General features: G+C 39.4%; 1 protein-coding gene across 2 annotated transcripts in view; it reads right to left on the bottom strand.

The window, feature by feature from the left end:
• The window catches only part of grb10a (growth factor receptor-bound protein 10a), a 154,954-nt gene that overhangs the window by 4,071 nt on the left and 123,611 nt on the right, over positions 1-27,272 (bottom strand). For both annotated transcript variants that reach the window (XM_060904810.1, XM_060904811.1), the window contains 8 exons: positions 11,345-11,419; positions 10,890-11,027; positions 5,321-5,431; positions 4,981-5,079; positions 3,770-3,847; positions 3,423-3,539; positions 272-338; positions 51-138 (listed from right to left, as the gene is read on the bottom strand). In XM_060904810.1, coding sequence (XP_060760793.1) covers positions 51-138; positions 272-338; positions 3,423-3,539; positions 3,770-3,847; positions 4,981-5,079; positions 5,321-5,431; positions 10,890-11,027; positions 11,345-11,419 — 773 coding nt within the window. The remainder of the gene's footprint in view (positions 1-50; positions 139-271; positions 339-3,422; positions 3,540-3,769; positions 3,848-4,980; positions 5,080-5,320; positions 5,432-10,889; positions 11,028-11,344; positions 11,420-27,272) is intronic.

Below are 27,272 nucleotides of genomic sequence, written 5' to 3' on the forward strand. Positions count from 1 at the left end.
ATATACTCTCCAAAAAAGCAACTGACGTATTTGAAGTTTTAACATCTTACCCATCCACCTGACCCTGCTGCATCATCATACGGTGGGATTCTTCTCTCATGATGCGACCGTGGAACCACAGTTGTGTTCGGTGGATCACTGCAGACATCATAACCCACATTTTAGTCTGCTTTTTTATAACTTAGCTCTAGGTTATAAATGGTATATTAAAGTAATATGAAATATGCTGTTCCAGCATTGTTGCACATGCTAAACTGAGCAGCGTGCCTACCTGAATTTAAAGATGATGGATGCGGAGAACTAGGGTGGCCCAATACATTCATTCGCTGACTTCGTTTCTACACAGAACAACATTAATGAACATCATACACAGTACTGTGCAAAAGTCTTCAGCATCCTATTTTTTCATACAAACTTTGTTATAGATTTCTATTTTATGACTTCTACATTATCGAGTCAGTACAAAAAACATTTTAGGAGTCCAAACGTTCCTTTTCCAGCACAAAATTAAATGCTACAGAAAAACAAAAGTTTGTATCTGAGCAGCATATTATATAAGAGAGCACTTTTCAGATTAAAAAAGAAAACATAATGAAGAAGCGAGTGTGACAGTCAAAGTGTCCAGAAGAACTGTGGCTGGTTCTGTAAGACGCTCAGTAAAACCTACAGCTCATTTCCTTATAAAACTGCACTGACTGGACCTGAGACGACTATTTTTCTTTTAAAGCAAAGGGTCGTCTCACACCAAATACCGACTTTGTTTTTATTTATTATGGCTTACAGTATGTTTACAGTATTTTTTAAAAATGTTGAAACATTTTATTTCTTTATTTTTAAGTCATTTTTGGTCAACAGCATTTCTTTACATGTGCCTAAGACTTTTGCACAGTACTGTATAGTATAAGGAATGAGATGCACAATGGACTTCACAATGTTTTTAGGCAAAAACCAGCCGCAAGTTAATGTCAGATTTGCACGTTTCAGTAATGCAGATTTGATTCATACTCAATCCAGTCATTTGTAAAATACTGAACACATTCACAGCACAGCCGATTTACATTTACTGAAGCCTCCTTAAAATGTAAAGTTCCCAACTTCTGCCAGTTGTATGATGTGAAGTCAAACAACAAGAGTCGCAATGTTCTCCTTATACAGTGTCTTGCAAAAGTATTCATCCCCCTTGGTGTTTGTCTTGTTTTGTCGCATTACAAACTGGAATTAAAATGGATTTTTGGGGGGTTAGCACCATTTGATTTACACAACATGCCTACAACTTTAAAGGTGAAAATTGTTGTTTTATTGTGACACAAACAATAATTAAGAAGAAAAAACAGAAATATGAGGGCGGCACGGTGGTGTAGTGGTTAGTGCTGTCGCCTCACAGCAAGAAGGTCCGGGTTCGAGCCCCGGGGCCGGCGAGGGCCTTTCTGTGCGGAGTTTGCATGTTCTCCCCGTGTCCGCGTGGGTTTTCTCCAGGTGCTCCGGTTTCCCCCACAGTCCAAAGACATGCAGGTTAGGTTAACTGGTGACTCTAAATTGACCGTAGGTGTGAATGTGAGTGTGAATGGTTGTCTGTGTCTATGTGTCAGCCCTGTGATGGCCTGGCGACTTGTCCAGGGTGTACCCCGCCTTTCGCCCGTAGTCAGCTGGGATAGGCTCCAGCTTGCCTGCGACCCTGTAGAAGGATAAAGCGGCTAGAGATGATGAGATGAAACAGAAATATGGAGTGTGCATAGGTATTCACCCTCCAAAGTCATGACTTTGCAGAGCCACCTTTGGCTGCAATTACAGCTGCAAGTCTCTTGGGGTATGTCTCTATTAGCTTAGCACATCTAGCCACTGGGATTTTTGCCCATTCCTCAAGGCAAAACTGCTCCAACTCCTTCAAGTTAGATGGGTTGCGTTGGTGTCCAGCAATCTTCAAGTTATGCCACAGATTCTCAATTGGATTGAGGTCCAGGCTTTGATTAGGCCATTCCAAGAGATTTAAATGTTTCCCTTTAAACCACCCCAGTGTAGCTTTTGCAGTATGTTTAGGGTCACTGTCCTGCTGGAATGTAAACCTTCGTCCCAGTTTCAAACCTCTGGATGACTCAAACAGGTTTTCCTCCAGAATTGCCCTGTATTTAATGCCATCCATCTTTCCTTCAGTCCTGACCAGCTTTCCTGTCCCTGCAGATGAAAAATATCCCCATGGCATGATGCTGCCACCACCATGCTTCACTGTTGGAATGGTGTTCTCAAGGTGTTGGTTTTGCACCACACATGGCATTTCCCATGATGGCCAAAAAGATCAGTTTTAGTCTCATTTGACCAGAGAACCTTCTTCCATGTGTTTGGGGAGTCTGCCACATGCTGTTGGGCAAACTCCAAACATTTTTTCTTAAGCAATGACTTTTCTGGCCACTCTTCCAGAAAGCCTCGCCCTGTGGAGTGTATGGCTTAAAGTGGTCCTATGGACAGATACTCCCATCTCCACTGTGGATCTTTGCAGCTCCTTCAGTGTTATCTTTCGTGTCTTTGTTGCCGGTCTGTGAGTTTTGGTGGGCGGCCTTCTCGTCAGGTTTGTAGCTGTGCCATATTCTTTCCATTTTGCTATCATGGATTTAATGGTGTGCTGTGGGATATTCAAAGTTTGGGATATTTTTTATAACCCAACCCTGATCTATACTTCTCCATAACTTTGTCTCTGACCTGTTTGGAGTGCTCCTTGGTTTTCATGTTACTTGCTTAGTTGTGTTGCAGAGTCAGGGTCCTTCCAGAACAGGTTGATTTTATACAGACATCATGTGACACTTTGATTGCACACAAGTGGATCTTAATCAACTAATTATGTGAGTCATGAAGTGAATTGGTTGGACCAGCTCTTATTTAGGGGTTTCATACAAAAGGGGGTGAATACCTATGCACACTCCAGATTTCTGTTTTTTTATCTTCATTTTTGTTTGTCGCAATAAAACAACAATTTTCACCTTTAAAGTTGTAGGTATGTTGTGTAAATCAAATGGTGCTAACCCCCCAAAAATCCATTTTAATTCCAGCTTGTAACGCGACAAAACAGGACAAACACCAAGAGGGATGAATACTTTTTCAAGACACTGCATGTAAAATAACTAGTCCTGCCAACCTTTACACAATTTACTATCAGAGTATGCTGCTCTGTCTTTTTCTCCACAAAAAATAAAAATGTTTAATATTAAAAAAGAATGCCTTTCATCCAAAAATGGTCAAAAGCGCACTTTCATTTTATGGGCAAAAAAAGAAATGCGACAGAGGCATACTTTAACCATAAAACTGTATTTTTATGAATATCCTTTTCTGTGTGTAAATGCTCCTGCAAATAATTTACGAACAACTTTGCTCATCTGCATCTTTATTAATGAGGCCCAATAAGTGTGTGTGTGTGTGTGTACACAACGTACTCTCCAAGTGTGTCCCTCCTCCATGGCTGCACTCATTGCTTCCACAGGGTTGTCAATCACACGGCCTGTCCTCCCTGAGAAATCCATGGCAACTAGAGAATTCTCTGACACACTCCTCTACAGAGAAATTGTATCAAGATACAGATTGCTTCATTTTACATGTCAGGTAGCTGTGAAAGCATCCTTGCGTGGTTATTAACTATTGGTTAAATTAATAACTTCACACCATATTGTAGTGGTCAAATTTGGCCAGGTATTAAGGTATGAAAATATTAAACATATAAGTTATAAAAAGTATTAAACATACTGTATGTACACTGTCATAAAAAAAGAAGCTGAATGCTCACCACGGGCGTTGTGAAGTTTGAGACTGGTGGCTGTCTTTGGTGAGGAATTTTGTAGTTCTGGTAGAGCAGAATTCCATACTGCACATGAGATAAAAAAAATTATTATTATTATTATTAGTAGTAGTACAAGTAGTAGTATACACCGATCAGCCATAACATTAAAACCACTGAGAGGTGAAGTGAATAACATTGATTATCTCATTACAATGGCACCTGTCAAGGGGTGGGGTATATTAGACAGCAAGACAACAGTTAGTTCTTGAAGTTGATGTGTTGGAAACAGGAAAAATGGGCAAACATAAGAATCTGAGTGACTTTGACAAGGGCCAAATTGTGATGGCTAGATGTCTGGGTCTGAGCATTTCCAAAATGGTACATCTTGTGAGGTGTTCCTGGTATGCAGTGGTTAGTACTTACCAAAAGTGGTCCAAGGATCCAAAGGACAACCGGTTGAACCGGTGACAGGGTCATGGGTGTCAAAGGCTCATTGATTCGCATGGGGCACGAAGGCTAGCCCATATGGTCCAATCCCACAGAAGAGCTACTGTAGCACAGACTACTGAAAACCTTAATGCTGACACCTTTCTGTTTTAGCCAGCATTAACTTTATCAGCAGTTCGTGCTACAGTAGCTCTTCGGTGGGATTGGACCGTGGATATAGGCTAGCCTTTGTACCCCATGCGAATCAAAGAGCCTTCGACACCCATGACCCTGTCACCGGTTCACCGGTTGGTTGCCCTTCCTTGGACCACTTTCGGTAGGTACTAACCACTGCATACCAGGAAGACCTCAAAAGATGTGCCATTTTGGAGATGCTCAGACCCAGACATCTAGCCATCACAATTTGGCCCTTGTCAAAATCGCTTAGATCCTTACGCTTGCCCATTTTTCCTGCTTCCAACACATCAACTTCAAGAACTGACTGTTGCCGTGCTGCTTAATATATCCCACCCCTTGACAGGTGCCACTGTAATGAGATAATCAATGTAATTCACTTCACCAGTCAGTGGTTTTAATGTTATGACTGATCGGTGTATAACAACAACAATAAATTGCTCCATATTCTTTACTAACGCTGGACAACACACTGTGTATCTGTTAACGGCCTTTAAAATATTAGGTGCCCTGTCTAATTACAGGTTTGAAGTAAGCTTGCTGTAAGTGTTTTAATAAATCATGGCATTGGGGTGTGTGTGTGTGTGTGTGTGTACCTTAAACACTCTGAAGCCAGTCATCCAACATGTTCTACTCTGCTCATCCTCAGCACAGAGCATCTTCAGATCCTTCAATTCTATTGTGCCCTTCGTAGGCTGTTATTAAACCACCAGGTAATAAAACATGAGTTATCCAGCTAAACTCCTCCCCAACACAAGCTCAACAACATGTTTATGGGAATCCTATCATGAGCAAATTATTTTAGGTGTGCATGAGGCAGCCAAAAAATACCAAGTGAGAGTTTTTTTTTTTCTAAATTGATACTTATAGTTAAAAAAAAGAAACAAAACTAATGTTTATCCTATAATCTATGTTTTGTTTGTGTTTTTCTGTTACCTTAATGCAGAACTGGTAGTCTGTGGGAGCGTTGTGCACTTTCTTGCTTGTCGTCATGGTGAACACACTGTTCCCTTCCAGATCTGAAAGCAACTGCAGATGTCTGGGCTCCTGAACATGCCACATGCAAAAGTTTCAGAACACAACCAACACATTAACACGTACAGCTGTACGTTCAAATGATTAAGGCAGCCCTGTCATCATAAATCAAAATAATTAAAATGGCAATTTTATATTATATTACCAGCCCTGCCAACATTTACATGTTTTGCGTAGGAGCTCCAAATTTAGCATGCGAGTACGCTGCTATGAGTAATCACTCAAAAATACACCAAAAGAGCAGGCTTTTGCTTTCACATGGAAGCAGGAGATGAGCCATATTAAAGCTAGATGGCCTTTCGATTTCATAAAATCGGTGAAATTTAGTTCCCTCTGAAATTTGGTCATTGTGATATATGTTTATTTCTGTAATATCTCACAAAATATCAAGCCATTCTGTGGCTGGGAAATTATGTAATTTGAGGGGACTAAAGCAAATAACGTGCATGAAATCGCTCGCTTCACGCAGTCAAGTCCGTGTGCGTAGGTTTACCTGTTTCCTATTCTTTTCGGTTTTACAGCAGCTGGCATCCAGTGTTCCATTACTGCCATCTACAGGTTTACCTGTGACCGTGCACTGACAGTTACATCACTCTGTCGCTAAACGAACAGCTGATCACACCAAGGTGCTCGCTGACCGGTTTTGTCCTGCGTTTCCTTTCCTTTGCAACATAACATCTTCTCGCTTTCCGTTACTGTAGTCGGTCTTTCACGTTTCATTCGCATCCTCCCTCTCCTGTTTCAAATTTGTATCCCACAATGCCTTGCGCAAATGGGGAAAGCCCACCAGGTGATGCATGATGTAGTATCTTGTATTGCATCATGGTGAAGCAGGAAAAAAATAGCAGAGAATTTAGGGCCACATGACTCTAAATTCATTAATTGTTATATTAAAAAAAAAACCTAATAAAATTAGAAGTCTGTTATTCGAATTCAGTAGCTTTCGGTCCACTAAACAAAAATAATTGGGTGTCGGGGGGAAAATTTTTTTATGACCTACATTTGAAAAATCTGAAAGGCAGTCTAGCCTGGAATATTAAGCAATTACTGGACGAGGTTGAACAAAAGCAAATAATTGCTTGCGATACACTAACAAATCACAATATTTTGTGAAAACCAAGTTCAGTAATTGTTTTATCATTCAATCTTTTTGAAATACTGATGATAAAGTTCATAAAATGAGTCAAGCAATAATAAAGAAATTGAGCAATGTTGTGAAAGTGCGAAGTAACTGCGCATAAGCAGAGCATTATTTGTAGGCAGTTATTTGCAGTTCACTCAGCCAAATCAAAATGGCATAAATATAATTTGAATGATAATTAACAGTTATTCCATAAAATCGAGTCGTACATGAGCTGAGAGCCAACAAGGCGCGTAGCACCGAGTGGGCTATAAGTCATGTATGAGGAGATTGAGTGGAATAACTGTTTTATTCTATCCACATTCACTGGATTTTGAGAAACAGCATTTTTATTTTTTGAAAATTCGATAAATAAAAATTTAATACAAAATGTCCGACAAAATCATTTCCACTTAGAATGTAAACAAATTGGCAAAATGTCGGTAGCTATTTTTTTTAAAAATGCTATAATAATAATAATAATAATAATAATAATTCTTGAAAAAAAAATGCTCTTACCATCAAATACTTTTATGCCATAATTTGTTGCTTTTTTATTTTGGGGGGGTTTGTTTATGAGTAGAGTTTTTATTTTGTCCTCAGTTGGTTCAGCAACATGCTCCGCCATTTTGTTTTTCTCGACTCACGGTATATGAGCTGATATCCTAGGAGTAGAGTCACCAATCAGAGCGCGCGATTGTTCATATCCAGTGAATGTGGAAAGAATAAAAACCGATATTACCCGAGACTGCCTGAAAGCCCTGCCCCCTCTCCTACATCCTCTCAGAGTTTTCAGTATTCATGGGGCTGCCAGACAATGTGATATTTTTGTCTTTCGTGATGGTCAATATGTCAGATTAGGCAATCCTAGCGCTATAAATTCTTGCCGTGTCTTGGTTGGTAGACTGGCAACACTACAAGTTTGATCCTGACCAATCATCATTCATGTTCTCCTTCATGTGTCGTCAGGAAGGAGTAAGCATGTAAATATTTCACCCAGTTCATGATACAATTAGATTCATGATATTGAGTCCATGATTCAGTTTTCCTATGGTATTTCCTTTGAACAAAAATTAAACAAAGAAATTTTATTACCAAAAAAAGGGCAACATTTATTTTCCTATTTAGCAACTTAAAGGTAGTCTGCCTTTCACATTTTTCAAGTTCAGGTCATAAAAGAATTTTCCCCGACACCCAGTTATTTTCGTTTAGTGGACCAAAAGCTACTGAATTCGAATCACAGACTTCCAATTTTATTAGGTTTTTTTAATAGAACAATTAATGAATTTAGGGCCACATGGCCCTAACTTCTCTCCTATTTTTTCCTGCTTCACCATGACCCAATTCAAGATACTACGCCATGCATCACGTGGTGGGCTTTCCCCGTTCACGCAAGGCATTGTGGGATACAAATTTGAAACCGGAGAGAGAAATGGAGGACGCGAGTGTGCGAATGAAACGTGAAAGACCGACTACAGTAACGGAAAGCAAGAAAAGACGTCATGTTATACAGTCAAACCTCGGGTCACGAACGTCCCTATTCACGAACAAATTGGGCTACGAGCACCATTTCTGAACAAATTTTGCTTCGATTCGCAAATGATGCTTCGATGCACGAACGCACAAACTGGTAAGCTTCCGCACCACATGAGGCGTGCGGCAGCATCAGTTGTACTCAAAGTGGCGTGCTGTGAACATTGTTCGTCATTGCGCTGTGTTGATACGATTTCTTTTTTTGCTTTAAATTAAACCTCATTATGGCTCCCAAGAAAGTGAAAAGTGTTAGTGATAGTGCTCCTCCTCCTCCATCCATGTGTGCCAGCAACTATCAACCACAAAGGTAAAGTGTACTGTACAATTATGTTTTATTTTAGTATTACTGTATTTTTCTATAATTAAGTTTATCTTTAATTCCTTTCTGTATTTTTTCCACACACAAACCCATAAAAAGTTACAAAAAAAAATATGTTTCTGGGGCCGGTGAACGGATTAATTGGATTTACATTAATTTCAAAGGGAAAAATTAATTCGGTTTGTGAGCTTTTTGGTTCGCAAACGGAGTCAAAGAACGAATTAAGTTCGTAACCCGAGGTACCACTGTATACAAAGGAAAGGAAACGCAGGACCAAACTAATAAATATCGGTGGTCAGCGAGCACCTCAGTGTGATCAGCTGTTCGTTTAGTGACAGAATGATGGAACAGTCAAAGTAAAACTGTAGATGGCAGTAAGGCAACACTGTGGATGCCAGCTGCCGTAAAACCCAAAAGAAGGTGGTAAATCTGCGCATGCGCACATGGACTTCTATCTCCTTGACTGTGTGAAGCGAGCAATTTCATGCACATTATTTGCTCAGGAATCCTCTCAAATTAAATAACTTCCCAGCCACAGAATGACCTGATAGTTTGTGAGATTTTACAGAAATAAACACATCACAACGACCAAATTTCAGAGGGAACTAAATTTCACTGATTTTATGAAATTGAAAGGCTGTCTAGCTTTAAATATTCCTTTTGTTAAATTAAAAAACAAACAATTTGTTTCATTTTCTTAATAACCAACAATAATTATTTACCCAGAGGTTGAAGTAAAACATAATAGTCTCTTAACGGAAATATTCCTTTAATTAAAAATGGAAAATGTTAATAACAAATAGGCTTTTTCTTAATGAATTTGCATGAGCATTTGTACTTCCTCCATTTGCTTCTCTTTTCTTTCACTTTCAGCAGTCTGTAAAAAGAGAGCTCTGATTTCTTGTTAAATCTATTTGTACATTCAATCGCACAACAACTCTTTCCCATTTTAGATCTGTTTTTGTGTGTTTTCGCGGCATTACAGCTGCGTTACTTCTGCCTACGGTGAAGTCACACACATTCCTGCTATTGTACACTATTCCGCTCTCTGCTGTCTAAACAACGCATTTACAGCAAGGGAAAACTAAGAGATGACACAGCTTGATAGTGATTCATTTATTATGTTATCGATTCAAATTATCATAAATTTGTATCGCAATTTATCGTTGCATGATATATATCGTTACATGTCTTGGGAGAGGGTAAAAAAATTGTCAATCATTGCTATCAAGGAGCATGTCATAGGAGTTGCAAAACTAGGCAAGATGCTTGACTTTTCATAACGTTCTTCGATTATGTCACATTTGTCATTCCTGATGAGGCTAAATTCGTGTAGTCTGGTCCCAGCATTATCCAATATGAGATACGTACCTAGTTAACATCAGTTAACTATATTTTTTAAAGATGATGCTGGAAAACTCCAGCTTTTGTTTTTCAGCTGTAAGAGAATAATTCTTGAAATTTTTGTGCTAAAATCTAACACAATAAGAGTGCTCTGAGAGCACAATATCTCCCACTGGCAACTGTGCCATAACTCTGGTAAAATGTGACCAAATTTAATGAAATTACAATATGCATATTAACGACATATAACAAAGAATCCTGTCGAGTTTCGTGAAATTCTTCCAAAAATTGTGAGAGGAGTTGATTTCAGAAGGTACGGACGGATGGAAGAGCTGTAACTCTGGTAAAATGTAACCGAATTGAATGAAATTACAATATGCATAGTACCGGCATATAACAATGCCTCTTGTCAAGTTTGGTGAAATTCCTCCACAAATTGTGAGAGGAGTTCATTTCAGAAGGAAAACACACTCATGAAATTACCAAATTATAAATTTGTTAATCAAGGGCTGTAACTCAGGTAAAATATGACCGAATTTAACAAAATTTCAATAGGCGTATTACCGACATATAATAAAAAACCCTGCCAAGTCTCATGAAATTCCTCCAAAAATTGCAAGAGAAGTTGATTTCAGAAGGTGAGCACCCTTCCCAGGACGGACGGACAGATGGAAATCACCACAACATAATCCCCCTTCGGGCCTTTCGTCCAGCGGGTGATAAAAAAACAAGTTCAAACAATTTAAGCAGCAGATTAACTCTCACCCTCCCCTACTCTCCTTAAACCTGACTTTTCAGTTGCATTAAATGTTTTTTGAATTTTCAAAACCCGCTAATATTAAACGTGTAATTACTGGAATAGCATTCTCTCGTTGAACTGAGATTAGGCACTGAATTTTAGTGTTGTACTAATTGTGTGCATAGCTACATAGCTGTAACTGCATACACAGGCCATAAACTAAATTTCACTCTCATTTATCTGACCCATATCTGATCCTTTCACTGATGTCCAAGCATGTGGAATCACTTCCAGACTGGACCACATTCAGCAAACCATGCACTTCATGTACATTAGGCCTCAACCACAAAACCCAATTTGGAAATTACTGCCTCTTTTCTAAATGCACATAAAGGAACACAAAAGCTTGGCTTGCCTTGGATATTCCTTTAGTGGAGTAGTAAAGGCCAGAGCGGCGCAGGAACATGTAAAGCTTCTTCCAGGACTTGCGACCTGTCTCCTTCATGTAAAGAAAGCCCTGGATCTCTGGGCAGCAGCTGGAATTCAAGAAATTCTGTATGGGGGAGGAGAGCAGGAAACCATCGAGAGACTAATTATTTATCTTTTCTCCACACAGAAAACTCCCTCTTCTTATGTCTTACACACAAACTGCCATGCATCCTGTCTCACATATATGTGAAAGCACACACAGAGAAAGTCAGGACACAACATGTGCCTAAAGCCTACATGCGAGTGTGGTGGGAGCTGACCTAAATTCACCGTTTCACAAATGTAGGGTTTTCTCATTTGAGTCAGATTTCACGAATCATCATTTTTCACTTCACTGTACTGCAGTGCACATGATGTGTGTGTGAGTATGCCTGGGCTCACCTGCAGAAGCTGAGATGGTGGGATCGTGCCATTGGACTCTTGACACCATGCCACCATTTGTTCTGGGAAGAAATTCTGGAAGAGTGAGCGAGAAAAAGAGCTTGTTTTGTAGATAAATATTAACACAATGCTAGAACACTAACCATTTTATCCTTAAAAAAAAGCACAGTTTTTTATTTTTACTGTTTTATCATGATCGGCACTATGGTGCTGCTTCAAACTAACCAAGGCTCACCCATGAAATATTTTATGATGGAACCAAATGCTTATTTGCAGTGTTGTAGTCGAGTCACTAAACCTCGAGTCCAACTCCAGTCTTGAGTCCCCAGTGTTCAAGTCCAAGTCATGAAATAAATATTTTGAGTCGAGTCCACTACTGATCCGAGTCGAGCCCGAGAACAAGACTCCAACCGCACCATGTGACGGTGGCTGTTTTAGCGCCATTAACATTAGTTTGTTTCTGAACATGATGTATGAACAGGTGAATGTGCATTCTCTTGGTTAGGGAGTGTGAAGTATTCTGTCAGAGATGGTTGGGAGATGGATGTAAGTGCAGAAGGTGTGTTTATTAATATAAGTGAAGACGGTAAACAATCCAGAACGGCAGGAAAAATCATAAAAACGGTGAAATAGGCAATAGGTCGAGCGAGGCACAAACAGGCTATCATAGACTCAGTAGAATCAAGGACGAGAAACAGGAAATCAGGGATCAGAAAACCAAACAAGGAAATAAAGCTTGGTAATGTGTCAGCAACGCAACTCAATACTTCGCAAAGTAAGTGTGTTTTCACAGTTTTTATATCGGTGCACTGTTTGCGCCTTAATCCTGTGCAGGTGTGAGTCATTTACAGCGCGCGCAAGAGTCCGCTTGGCACGCCCGCTGTCCGGAGTGCACCCGAGAGTCTATCTGATGCACGTGCCAAGGCGCGCAGGTGTGACACTCTTGCACGAAATTAGTACACAATAAATGGAGATATAAATAGCTTATGCCAACTTATTATGTCATGTTACAAAAAATAAAGAAAAAAATCCGAGTCCTCGTCTCCAATTTACAAGTCCGAATGCAGTTAATGCACGAGTCCGAGTCTGAGTCATCAGTGCTCAAGTCCAAGTCAAGTCACAAGTCCTTAAAATTAGGGCACGAGTCGGACTCAAGTCCAAGTCCTGAACTCAAGTACTACAACCCCGATTCCAAAAAAGTTGGGACAAAGTACAAATTGTAAATAAAAACAGAATGCAATAATTTACAAATCTCAAAAACTGATATTGTATTCACAATAGAACATAGACAACATATCAAATGTCGAAAGTGAGACATTTTGAAATTTCATGCCAAATATTGGCTCATTTGAAATTTCATGACAGCAACACATCTCAAAAAAGTTGGGACGGGGCAATAAGAGGCTGCAAAAGTTAAAGGTACAAAAAAGGAACAGCTGGAGGACCAAATTGCAACTCATTAGGTCAATTGGCAATAGGTCATTAACATGACTGGGTATAAAAAGAGCATCTTGGAGTGGCAGCGGCTCTCAGAAGTAAAGATGGGAAGAGGATCACCAATCCCCCTAATTCTGCGCCGACAAATAGTGGAGCAATATCAGAAAGGAGTTTGACAGTGTAAAATTGCAAAGAGTTTGAACATATCATCATCTACAGTGCATCATATCATCAAAAGATTCAGAGAATCTGGAAGAATCTCTGTGCGTAAGGGTCAAGGCCAGAAAACCATACTGGGTACCCGTGATCTTCGGGCCCTTAGATGGCACTGCATCACATACAGGCATGCTTCTGTATTGGAAATCACAAAATGGGCTCAGGAATATTTCCAGAGAACATTATCTGTGAACACAATTCACCGTGCCATCCGCTGTTGCCAGCTAAAACTCTATAGTTCAAAGAAGAAGCCGTATCTAAACATGATCCAGAAGCGCAGACGTCTTCTCTGGGCCAAGGCTCATTTAAAATGGACTGTGGCAAAGTGGAAAACTGTTCTGTGGTCAGACGAATCAAAATTTGAAGTTCTTTATGGAAATCAGGGACACCGTGTCATTCGGACTAAAGAGGAGAAGGACGACCCGAGTTGTTATCAGCGCTCAGTTCAGAAGCCTGCATCTCTGATGGTATGGGGTTGCATTAGTGCGTGTGGCATGGGCAGCTTACACATCTGGAAAGACACCATCAATGCTGAAAGGTATATCCAGGTTCTAGAGCAACATATGCTCCCATCCAGACGACGTCTCTTTCAGGGAAGACCTTGCATTTTCCAATATGACAATGCCAAACCACATACTGCATCAATTACAGCATCATGGCTGCATAGAAGAAGGGTCCGGGTACTGAACTGGCCAGCCTGCAGTCCAGATCTTTCACCCATAGAAAACATTTGGCGCATCATAAAACGGAAGATACGACAAAAAAGACCTAAGACAGTTGAGCAACTAGAATCCTGCATTAGACAAGAATGGGTTAACATTCCTATCCCTAAACTTGAGCAACTTGTCTCCTCAGTCCCCAGACGTTTACAGACTGTTGTAAAGAGAAAAGGGGATGTCTCACAGTGGCCTTGTCCCAACATTTTTGAGATGTGTTGTTGTCATGAAATTTAAAATCACCTAATTTTTCTCTTTAAATGATACATTTTCTCAGTTTAAACATTTGATATGTCATCTATGTTCTATTCTGAATAAAATATGGAATTTTGAAACCTCCACATCATTGCATTCCGTTTTTATTTACAATTTGTACTTTGTCCCAACTTTTTTGGAATCGGGGTTGTACAAGCCTGATTATTTGTGAGTGGTTAATGTAACACACACACACACACACATTACAGATCATTGTATATGTGTCAGTTCCTCTACATACAACTATAATTCCTCTATATTTACCTGCCCCAGACTGTGAATGAACATGTCCTCTAGTTTGTTTAATCACATTTTACTGGCTACCAGCTGTATAATATTATTTGGCAGTGGGCACATAGGAAAGTGTAAAGTATAAAGCTTCTGTCAATATGTTTATCATGCTTGTATAATTAAAAACTTGTGAAGATATTTATCTAAATACATGACCTACTCGTTCTAAACCTGCCGAGCTTCACTGGAGAAGCTCTCGACCCCAGAGGGTTAAAATATGATGGAAAAAACACTGTGTCAGGGTCCAAAACCTGTAGGAGCCTATTTTCTTTTAACGTTCATGGTAAACCTACCCAGCTGATAACAGCATTCTGGCATGACACCACGCAATGCACTCCTACTCACTGATGAGAGGCGACTTGTCAATAATTGAGAGCATCCGCGATCAGCCAGTCACAAGCCGTGTTACGACATAATGTATTCACCCAGTGTAACATCTCATCTCATTATCTCTAGCCGCTTTATCCTTCTACAGGGTCGCAGGCAAGCTGGAGCCTATCCCAGCTGACTACGGGCAAAAGGCGGGGTACACCCTGGACAAGTCGCCAGGTCATCACAGGGCTGACACATAGACACAGACAACCATTCACACTCACATTCACACCTACGGTCAATTTAGAGTCACCAGTTAACCTAACCTGCATGTCTTTGGACTGTGGGGGAAACTGGAGCACCCAGAGGAAACCCACGCAGACACAGGGAGAACATGCAAACTCCACACAGAAAGGCCCTTGCCGGCCACAGGGCTCGAACCCGGACCTTCTTGCTGTGAGGCGACAGCGCTAACCACTACACCACCGTGCCGCCCCCAGTGTAACATTTGGAAGAAAATTCGAAGTAGATTAGACCCATCTCTTTACAATTTTTCATGGGCCAGCCGGTTTGATGCTTTTGAAATACAGACGGACAAATGTGAAAATTACCGGTCAGTGTCCGCTGGTCCTGCCTTATTTCCCACACTGCTCTCTCTCCTAGTTAAGATGCGCTTAGCGTTAAGAGGCTTTTGGGAAGCCGACCTCCGATTTGTTGTGAAATTAATTTGTACAGTCAATCAGACAACAGCTCTTTCCCATTTTAGATCTGTTTTTTGTTTCTTCTTGCGACATTAGAGCTGTGTTACTTCAACCTAGAGTGAAGTCATGTGCATTCCCGCTATTGTACTTTCTTGTGCGCTCTGCTATCTTAACAATGCAATTACAGTGCGGAAAGACTAAGATTACGCAGCCAGATAATTATATTCATTTTTTATTTAATCGATTACTTGAATCGTCATAAATTTGTATCGCAGATTTTATCATTGCACGATATATCATTATATGCCTAATATAATTCAGACATATAATGATATATCGTTATAGTTTATGTTATGGAACGTCTGCGAGAAAAGTAAGGTTTATTTATCACTTACATTATAACAGCTACACACTTCACAAACTTACATCTTAGCAAGTGAAAATATCTTAAATATCAAATTTATCTAGTATTTCCTATTATAAGATGAGACTGAACCAAAAATAACATTCTTAAACTTTTTTAAATTAATTTCAAGCTTGAAATAGTCTTGTTCTACTGGCAGATAATTATGTTCGTTATAAGCATGTATTAACTGTGTATATTTTGTATAAGTCAAGGATATTCTATGTATATATACACAACCCTGATTCCAAAAACGTTGGAACAAAGTACAAATTGTAATTAAAAATGGAATGCAATGATATGGAAGTTTCAAAATTCCATATTTTTTTCAGAATAGAACATAGATGACATATCAAATGTTTAAACTGAGAAAATGTATCAATTAAAGAGAAAAATTAGGTGATTTTAAATTTCATGACAACAACATCTCAAAAAAGTTGGGACAAGGCCATGTTTACCACTGTGAGACATCCCCTTTTCTCTTTACAACAGTCTGTAAACGTCTGGGGACTGAGGAGACAAGTTGCTCAAGTTTAGGGATAGGAATGTTAACCCATTCTTGTCTAATGTAGGATTCTAGTTGCTCAACTGTCTTAGGTCTTTTTTGTCGTATCTTCCATTTTATGATGCGCCAAATGTTTTCTATGGGTGAAAGATCTGGACTGCAGGCTGGCCAGTTCAGTACCCGAATCCTTCTTCTACGCAGCCATGATGCTGTAATTGATGCAGCATTTGGTTTGGCATTGTCATGTTGGAAAATGCAAGGTCTTCCCTGAAAGAGACGTCATCTGGATGGGAGCATATGTTGCTCTAGAACCTGGATATACCTTTCAGCATTGATGGTGTCTTTCCAGATGTGTAAGCTGCCCATGCCACACGCACTAATGCAACCCCATACCATCAGAGATGCAGACTTCTGAACTGAGCGCTGATAACAACTCCTTCTCCTCTTTAGTCCGAATGACACGGTGTCCCTGATTTCCATAAAGAGCTTCAAATTTTGATTCGTCTGACCACAGAACAGTTTTCCACTTTGCCACAGTCCATTTTAAATGAGTCTTGGCCCAGAGAAGACGTCTGTGCTTCTGGATCATGTTTAGATACGGCTTCTTCTTTGAACTATAGAGTTTTAGCGAGCAACGGCGGATGGCACGATGAATTGTGTTCACAGATAATGTTCTCTGGAAATATTCCTGAGCCCATTTTGTGATTTCCAATACAGAAGCATGCCTGTATGTGATGCAGTGCCGTCTAAGGGCCCACAGATCACGGGCACCCAGTATGGTTTTCTGGCCTTGACCTTTACACACAGATTCTTCTAGATTCTCTGAATCTTTTGATGATATTATGCACTGTAGATGATGATATGTTCAAACTCTTTGCAATTTTACACTGTCGAACTCCTTTCTGATATTGCTCCACTATTTGTCGGCGCAGAATTAGGGGGATTGGTGATCCTCTTCCCATCTTTACTTCTGAGACCCGCTGCCACTCCAAGATGCTCTTTTTATACCCAGTCATGTTAATGACCTATTGCCAATTGACCTAATGAGTTGCAATTTGGTCCTCCAGCTGTTCCTTTTTTGTACCTTTAACTTTTCCAGCCTCTTATTGCCCCTGTCCCAACTTTTCTGAGATGTGTTGCTGTCATGAAATTTCAAATGAGCCAATATTTGGCATGAAATTTCAAAATGTCTCACTTTCGACATTTGATATGTTGTCTATGTTCTATTGTGAATACAATATCAGTTTTTGAGATTTGTAAATTATTGCATTCTGTTTTTATTTACAATTTGTACTTTGTCCCAACTTTTTTGGAATCGGGGTTGTAGTTTTAACATACAGGATATTTTAAATTATTCTATGAGCAATCACAATATGAGCAATCGTGCACTCTGATTGGCTACTCTACTACTAGGAGATCAGCTCATATACCGTGAGTAGAAAAAAACAAAATAGTGGAGCGTGTTGCTGAACCAACCGAGGACGAAATTAAAAACTCTACTCGAAAATAAAACCACAAAAATGATCAAATATTTAAAAGAAACAGAATTGGCTAAAAGAATCTCGTCTCCCCCCCCCCCCCCCAAAAAAAAATATCTCCTGTTCCACACTCCAGACCAGTCAGTGACGGTAATGCACCTTTAAATTGGTTTGCCAACCGCCAAAAAACCCTAAAGTATGTATATCAGGTGAAAATTAAAATTCAATCCAAATTGTTGACATGACTCTCACTGAATTCAGCATTGAATGCAGAACAACATACTTTTTACACGATTAAAATATGTTTATTCATTCTTGAGATATTACCAATCAATGACTGAAAAAAATGGCTTAATTTTTAGAAAGCTGCTGTAATATTCTGTATGAGGATCACATGGTCCAAAATGGGCCTCATTAACCAATGAGATCAAGTGGGGTTTTTTTTCTTAATAACTTTTATATTTTTCAAGATATTTACATGGAAATTGCCAGGCACATAGATGGTTGTATACTGAATACAAACTATTCTTTAAGTTCGTTTCTTAAGACACGTATTTTTTAGGATGTTACCTCGTTTGTTGACAGTTTCGGCGAACACTTCCGCCTTCTTCAAAACTTTTGAAGGCGGCGGAAGTGTTCGCCGAAACTGTCAACAAACGAGGTAACATCCTAAAAAATACGTGTCTTAAGAAACGAACTTAAAGAATAGTTATAATAATTAGACATAATGAACTTTCACTACATACTGAATACAAAGTTTAAAAAATCTGTAAAAACAAATTATGCAAACAAGTACTTAATTAGTATTAATTATGCTAATTAAGTACAACCGTTGAATCGGTACACCCTCTTCTTCAAAGTTTCACCAAATGGCTTCATTTGTGCAATATAAATCTGATCTCAACTCTCATTTATCCATCACAAAGAAGGAGAAATCAATGTTAATTATAAAATATGCATAAATAAGCATTGAAATGTCATTCACATCTACCATTCTCTATCAAAATAAAAAAGGAATAAGAGATTATTTCTAATACCCTTTTTGTGCTCTGTCGGCCTTTGTATTTCTAAGTAGAACCTACTAGTGTTTATATGAAAGAATATAAATGAAAAATATTCACAGCTTTCAAGGTGAACCTTGAAAAAACCGTGTGAGCCACAGCCAATAAACAACTTCACTGAACTGAAATTGACACTCGTGTTTCTGACTTCGTTTTTTTTTAAATCTCATTCCGACCACCAAGATCTTTCTTTTTCATCAAAACAACTACAGTTATATTCTAAAATAGTTATTTCTTTACATGAATCAGTTTTATTTGAAAAAAATAAGTAGGTAAAGCTATGAAAACTCACTTCAAAGTGAATCATATCAAAATTATCAGATGGAAAATTTTGCTGAATCCTTCATCAGAAACAGTGAGAGCAAGAGAACATCCCAATAAAAGTTATCTGATTGATATTGATGAGTAATCCAGTCAGAAACTGATCAGATGAAAGAGCGAGCGAGCCTGACCGCTTTCCCTTGGCTCAAAAAGAAAAGCACCGGCAGTTTCCCGATGTCACGTGAGTAGAGTTTTTAATCTGTTGGACTGACTTCGACCTGCTGCTACTCCCAAAGTACTGAACAGATCTTAACCAGATACATTTCTTTGGAAAAAAGAGATAAGCTTTTTAACAATAGTATTTACAATAGAAAATATTCAAGAGTTACAGCGGTGCTTGAAAGTTTGTGAACCCTTTAGAATTTTCTATATTTCTGCATAAATATGACCTAAAACATCATCAGATTTTCATACAAGCCCTTAAAGTAGATAAAGAGAACCCAGTTAAACAAATGAGACACAAATATTATACTTGGTCATTTATTTATTGAGGAAAATGATCCAATATTACATATCTGTGAGTGGCAAAAGTGTGTGAACCTTTGCTTTCAGTATCTGGTGTGACCCCCTTGTGCAGCAATAACTGCAACTAAACGTTTCCAGTCACTGTTGATCAATCCTGCACACTGGCTTGGAGGAATTTTAGCCCATTCCTCCATACAGAACAGCTTCAACTCTGGGATGTTGGTGGGTTTCCTCACATGAACTGCTCGCTTCAGGTCCTTCCACAACATTTCAATTGGATTAAGGTCAGGACTTTGACTTGGCCATTCCAAAACATTCACTTTATAGCGGCACTCCCAGCGGAGCACCATACCAAAGAAAAAATGGTAAACCCATCGAGTCGATTTTTTGTGGTTTGGCCGTGTACGTGTACCACCAGTCATACACACCGCCTAGTAGTCAGTGTTTACCAGTCATACACACCACCTAGTGGCCAGTGCTAGCCAGTAAAGAAATAAAACAAAAGAGACTGGCTATGATATAAGAAAATTCTACAACCCAGAAACAGATGGGAGCTCCGCTTTTAGGCAGTGCCTAAATCTATATATTTATTCTTTAACCACTCTTTGGTAGAACGACTTGTGTGCTCAGGGTTGTTGTCTTGCTGCATGACCCACCTTCTCTTGAGATTCAGTTCATGGACAGATGTCCTGACATTTTCCTTTAGAATTTGCTGGTATAATTCAGAATTCATTGTTCCATCAATGATGGCAAGCCGTCCTGGCCCAGACCAGGGCTCGAAATTAACTTTTTTTCTTTGTGTCCCCCAGTGGTCCCGAATTCTGTGTTGTATTGTCCCGAATGGAAGCAATAGTGTCCCCATTTTTTTCCTCTCTGAAATAACCAGTGGTTAATATGATCATATGAAGTTACTATTATATTTGTAACTATGCGATTTTGAACCCTTTATATCATTTTTACAATAAGTCACAAGACACAAGTGACACATGTCCAATACATCATCTACTTCAAAATTACAGTTATTGCATTTTCAGTTTATTAAACTTTGGCGATCTCACTGTATGAATAGATACCCGTTTATTTAAAGGGGCCAACTAGCTCATTCAGAAAATGTTTCAACTCCCTACATCTGCAGTACACTTTAGTTGAAAATAAGACCCCTTTTATGTTCATTTCATCTACTTATACCTTGAATATCTGTTGGCACTTATAAGGCCAACTTATAATTTTCACCATTACCGTTATCCATTTTTATGAACTTTCCATTATCCATTTTTATGAACTTTCCGTTCATTTTTATCAACTTTCCATTGTCCCGGGATTGTCCCAGATATGATAATTTTGTGTCCCGATGACATTTTTTATGGTCCCCGGGACATCGGGACACCGTTAGTTTCGAGCGCTGGCCCAGACACAGCAAAATAGGCCCAAACCATGATACTACCACCACCATGTTTCACAGATGGGATAAGGTTCTTATGCTGGAATGCAGTGTTTACCTTTCTCCAAACATAACGCTTCTCATTTAAACCAAAAAGTTCTATTTTGGTCTCATCCGTCTACAAAACATTTTTCCAATAGCCTTCTGGCTCCACGTGATCTTTAGCAAACTGCTGACGAGCAGCAATGTTCTTTTTGGAGAGCAGTGGCTTTCTCCTTGCAACCCTGCCATGCACACCATTGTTGTTCAGTGTTCTCCTGATGGTGGACTCATGAACATTGGCTAATGTTAATGTGAAAGAGGCCTTCAGTTGCTTAGAAGTTACCCTGGGGTCCTTTGTGACCTCACCAACTATTACACGCCTTGCTCTTGGAGTGATCTTTATTGGTCGAACACTCCTGGGGAGGGTAACAATGGTCTTGAATTTCCTCTATTTGTATACAATCTGTCTGACTGTGGATTGGTGGAGTCCAAACTCTTTAGAGATGGTTTTGTAACCTTTTCCAGCCTGATGAGTATCAACAACACTTTTTCTGAGGTCCTCAGAAATCTCCTTTGTTCGTGCCATGATACACTTCCACAAACATGTGTTGTGAAGATCAGACTTTGATAGATCCCTGTTCTTTAAATAAAACAGGGTGCCCACTCACACCTGATTGTCATCCCATTGATTGAAAACCTGACTCTAATTTCACCTTCAAATTAACTGCTAATCCTAGAAGGTCACATACTTTTGCCACTCACAGATATGTAATATTGGATCATTTTCCTCAATAAATAAATGACCAAGTATAATATTTTTGTCTCATTTGTTTAACTGGGTTCTCTTTATCTACTTTTAGGACTTGTGTAAAAATCTGATGATGTTTTAGGTCATATTTGTGCAGAAATATAGAAAATTCTAAAGGGTTCACAAACTTTCAAGCACCACTGTAACTTTTGAATATTTTCTATTGTAAATACTATTGTTAAAAAGCTTCTCTTTTTTCCAAAGAAATGTATCTGGTTAAGATCTGTTCAGTACTTTGGGAGTAAGAGCAGGTCGAAGTCGGTCCAACAGAGTAAAAACTCTACAGCTACTATTAATTCATAGTTACACCATTGTTGTGTTCAGAACCGGTTTACGGTTATCTCATCTCATCTCATTATCTCTAGCCGCTTTATCCTTCTACAGGGTCGCAGGCAAGCTGGAGCCTATCCCAGCTGACTACGGGCGAAAGGCGGGGTACACCCTGGACAAGTCGCCAGGTCATCACAGGGCTGACACATAGACACAGACAACCATTCACACTCACATTCACACCTACGGTCAATTTAGAGTCACCAGTTAACCTAAGCTGCATGTCTTTGGACTGTGGGGGAAACCGGGGCACCCGGAGGAAACCCACGCGGACACGGGGAGAACATGCAAACTCCACACAGAAAGGCCCTTGCCGGCCCTGGGGCTCGAACCCAGGACCTTCTTGCTGTGAGGCGACAGCGCTAACCACTACACCACAGTGCCGCCCCGGTTTACGGTTATTTAGCACAAAACTCTTTTAGCACAAGTTCTAAAGTCTGTTAGCACAACTCTAAGTTCTTTAGCACAAGATCCACGAACACTTGCTCTTTATTATGAATACTTACTGATCCTGTTTCAAGATGTTTGATAAATTTTTTTCATGAAAGTTGCTGAGATTCTGATAAAAAAATGAGCGATTGTATTTTGCTCCTCTGCCATCTTGAAACCGCCATGTTTGATGGAGCCCGTATGTTAGTCACCAATCCTCTCTCCAAATTATTTAACACAGCACGTACCCTGACACAGTACACCGCTCCAGCCAACTTCCAGCTTTGTTTTGTCTTTATTAAAGTGCTAAGCTTAAACTATATCATATACATTTACAATTTGCTAATTTGATAAAGAATGGAAAATCATGTGAAATTTACAAGATGATCAGGGTTTAAAGAAAACTTTTCCTTTGTTCTATTTTCATTTTTTACAAAAGAAAAAAAAGGTTGACAGAAAGAACAACTGTACAGCTATTTCAATTATTTTATTAAGCTATTTACATTTTATGCCCAGGTCAGATGGCAGGCTGCAACTAGTTTTCAACTACTTGCGTCTACCTGCGATAACAAAATCACAGGTACATGCAAGACTAGTCTTGCGTTGAAGCATGACGACGCAGATAATGGCAGAGTGTTGCAGAGGGTCTTTAGTAGAGGCAGGGTGACACAAGTGGATCATGATCTGTTCGCATTTCAGCCGCGATTCGCTTCCAATCGGTGCAAATAGCAGGTTGACGCGTGTAGAGGCAGGCGATTGTGCAACGCTTGAGTGACCAATCGCGGGTTGAAAAAACAGAGATGCCTACCCCAAATTTTGAATTTCAGTATTCTTGAAAACATTTTTCAGTATTTTGGAATGACTTTCAGTAACATTAATTTATGCGCATTTCCATTATAAAGAGGTATATATACCAATATGTTTAACATTTAAATTATTAAAAAGAACTGTTTTGTGTGAATTGAATAAACAAAACGCGAGCAGCCATCTCAACTGAATTTCCACTCAACAAATTTCTAGAGCATACAATATATCACATTTTTATAAATACAATAGTGTTCCCTGTTTGCAGACATTATGGTTGACTACCAATCATTGGTATTGAATGTAACTCCTCAAAAGTATTATATTATATTGCCTGGCAAAATGTTCTACCTGTTAACGGATTCTCATAAAATAAAATAAAAAAAAATTTCTTATTTCGTGCCAAAGAGAGTCCGACATTGTTATCTTAATGTCCAAATATATAAATACTTCAGCATAATGCTTCAGAAGCGACATTGAATAAAATTACATTTATAATTGTATTTAAAACAGTGGAATGATCAATTTTTTGCCACAATCCCAACAACACTAATCATAAAATTCTGTTTTTAATCATACTACATGTACATTTGCACTTGCAACACTGAAAAGACTTTGAATTAAAGAAGTACAGCCAGTGTTTGATATTTCAGTTAATAAAAATCATACATGTAAAAAGAAACTGAATAAGTTTAACTCACATTTCATGGCACTAATTGGCAAGTTCAACTCCAAGCACAGGTCAACCATCACCGCTTCAGCACATGTCACGTTCCGTGTCTTTTCATCCACACATTTCGTAAAAAACTGCTGGATACCCCCAGATTTACTTTCCGCCTGACTCGCCATTTCAGCATACTCCATATGTTTTTTTTGTAGTTGACATGCCGCGTGCAGTCATCGCGACCACCATGGGTGATGTTAATGTCAGTTCTACACAGTTTGCAGTGCGCGTATCCATTGCCCCTTTGACTGGGTGTAATGCACGGCCATTCTACCGTATCGAAAATAGCGCAAACAAATGTGCGGAATCTGCGCATGTCACACACAGCATGTGCGGAATCTGCGCATGTCACACACAGCATGTGTGGTCGTCGTAAAAATAAATAGCCTAGCTGTGAATCGCGCATGGATTGAAAAAGTCGCTTGGACATTTAAAAACAACTCACTGGAATTTTTTAAGACTTTATAATAATTCCGTACAGAATAACACTGTTTGCCGTAACATCGTATTTACGTAACTTTTCCGTACAAAATACGGCCAATCCGTACTAGTAGGCATCTCTGAAAAAAAGCATGATCGAGTCCAGAAATGCAGCCCCGCAACGGGAAAGTGCTCTCAGTTCAAAGAACACAGTTCAGAAGTTTAAAAGTTCAAAGCGCTTCTGTGTCGGGAAAACAACACGCTCACAGTCCCAACAAAAGATATCCACTGAAGAGCGAAATACTCCACAGCAAAGTAAGAAAATAATAGAATACAAAAACTAGGGGGGAAAAACCATATCCTGAGGCAAAGACAATCCCGTGCCGAATGAATATCTGAGCAGTATAATATAGAGTTGTGGATGAGCTGATGAGAGACAGGTGTGCTGGCCATAGCACGGGGAAAGCTCAGGGAAAACCGGGGAATGAGGGTGAAAGATCGCATCAGGACCTAGATGTTCCCAGCTAGCAGAGTGCGAATTACCCCACCATAATTGGGGGGGTACCATCATGGTCCACTATCACATCAATCGCCCCCCCGGTCCTGTCCCGTCTCGTCTATGGAAGTCGGTGTCAGTAACTCAACACAATAACTCTGAACAATAATTTTTAATGTCATTAAGAAGCATGACAAACCATACAGTACTACCACAGAAGAAAAACAGCAGTACAACCTGATAACCTTCTTTGTCAGAACAAACTGGGTATCAACACTACAAATGAGTCACATACAGTATATACACACATGCAGAACAGTCCTGCTGAATGTCTTGCTCTCTTTCGTCCTGCTGTGCCTCTCCTGTCCGCTGGGAACCCATTTTCTTTATTCACATGAACAGTGTATAAAACCTAACTGCACCTACACTTGTACTGTAATTGTCTGTAGATCTTAGTGCTAATATTTACTACTTACTCTTTTAGCACCAAAAAAATGCCTGATGTCTGGCCCTTTTCTTTTCCTCATGTTTGGCCTACTGTCTCTGTGAATAAACTCAAACAGGGTACTCAGATGAAACTATGAATATCTTAAAAATAATACAAAAGGAATGTAAGTAAAAACAATAGAAAACAAATTCAAATACTAGCATATGTACTAGGCTATTTTGCCTCGGCTAGCCTACTACCTGGCTCTTTTTATGTTGCCCCCAGAGGTTCTGATTGTAATTTTACATAGGCTTAGCGAGGCCTACATCAGAACTTCTTGTGCCTAATCACACACACAGGATGGGCCTATGTGCCAAATGAATTTCAGAAGGGCACAATTTATTCATGATAAAATGAGAATGGAAACATATGGAGTTCTTCTCCTTTGAAATGAGAATCGTTTCTATACCACACTGTAATAAGCTTGATTTAAATAGAGACTTAGCTTATCTTGCTAACTAACGTTGGTAACTAACGTTAACGTCCGTCCACTGTAGCCTACTGGCCTCAGTGCGTAAGTAATTCAGCATATAAAGATGTGACATGAGCTGAAAGAACAAATCACTTTAATAAATGAAAGTTGTAAAATAACACATTTTCAACAGGCTAAAAGTTGGTTAGCAACTAACATTACCAATGCACGTCTTCTGCTGCAAACCATAGACTGTATAAATTGCTGCAAACCCATGGACTGTATCTGATGAATCAGCTGAATACGGTGTGGACTGGAAGCTGTTGCTTCTAGCACTGCGGTGACTAAAAATGGTACGGTCCACAATAGGGGTGTCTGTCTGAAATCGATTTACATTAAAATGTTCCTACAATAAGAATGCCGAATGGGAGTTGGTTTGAATTATATATTCCTTTTCACAATATCAGAAAAAATATCGGACCCCCCCCAAAACTTATATTTTTGTCTCTTTGGGGGGTACTGGGTCTTCATTGGGGGGGTATAGTACCCCCCAGTACCCCCCGTAATTCGAACTATGCCAGCTGGCTCGTGACAAGATTCAGGCCCACTTTACACGGGGACGGTCTGAAACAAAAACGCAAAAGTCCGTTTTCGTTCTCACTTTTTTCCACGTCTACACGACCGTTTTCAAGGAGGAAATCTGCATCTATATGGTAACGCATAAATGTGTGGAATTCAATTGGATGTTGTAATAGAGTGTGCCGAGCGGATGGAGTAGTCAGTCAGAATGATGAGCAAAACAAGGAAAATTCTTGTACAAAAATAGTTTTCTTTTTATTCTTAAGCCGGCAGTTAACACAAACAGGACAAAAAAAAAACAAAAAAACACTGATGACAAAACCAAACAAAAAAAAAAATTCTGGGACAAAATGCCCACGCAAGCTAGGCTACTCTGGCATTACTCACGCAGAGCTCAAGTCATGCGTCCTCTCCCTGCCGAGGCCATCTCCCGAATGAACAGTGCAGCGCATATTTAAAAGACTACGTCACAGTCTTAACACAATTAAAATCAATCAACACATCTAGACAGATTTTAACAGTTCTAAACATTTTCACTGCATGCATTACACTCCTACAACAATATGCAGACCTTAAATATTACAACAAACACTTACGTGAGATTTTTAGACCATTTCTCTCCGCTCTAATGAGCTGCTTTCCCGCGCATCGCGGAAGAAACCTTGAAAAGCGCTTTCAGACCTGCATTCTGGTTTGGTCCCGCACCCGGAAGACTACAACAGGTAAATGGCTACAAACATTTCTGGCTGATATTAGATAAACTCTAGCAGAAAAGGATTCAGATGTTAAACGTGCGCACTTAATGGATCTTTACACGCTATTGTTTATAGTGAAAACTAATAAATGCTTGCGCTG

The sequence above is a fragment of the Neoarius graeffei genome, chromosome 22, assembly GCF_027579695.1.
Source record: "Neoarius graeffei isolate fNeoGra1 chromosome 22, fNeoGra1.pri, whole genome shotgun sequence".
NCBI classification, from domain to species: domain Eukaryota; kingdom Metazoa; phylum Chordata; class Actinopteri; order Siluriformes; family Ariidae; genus Neoarius; species Neoarius graeffei.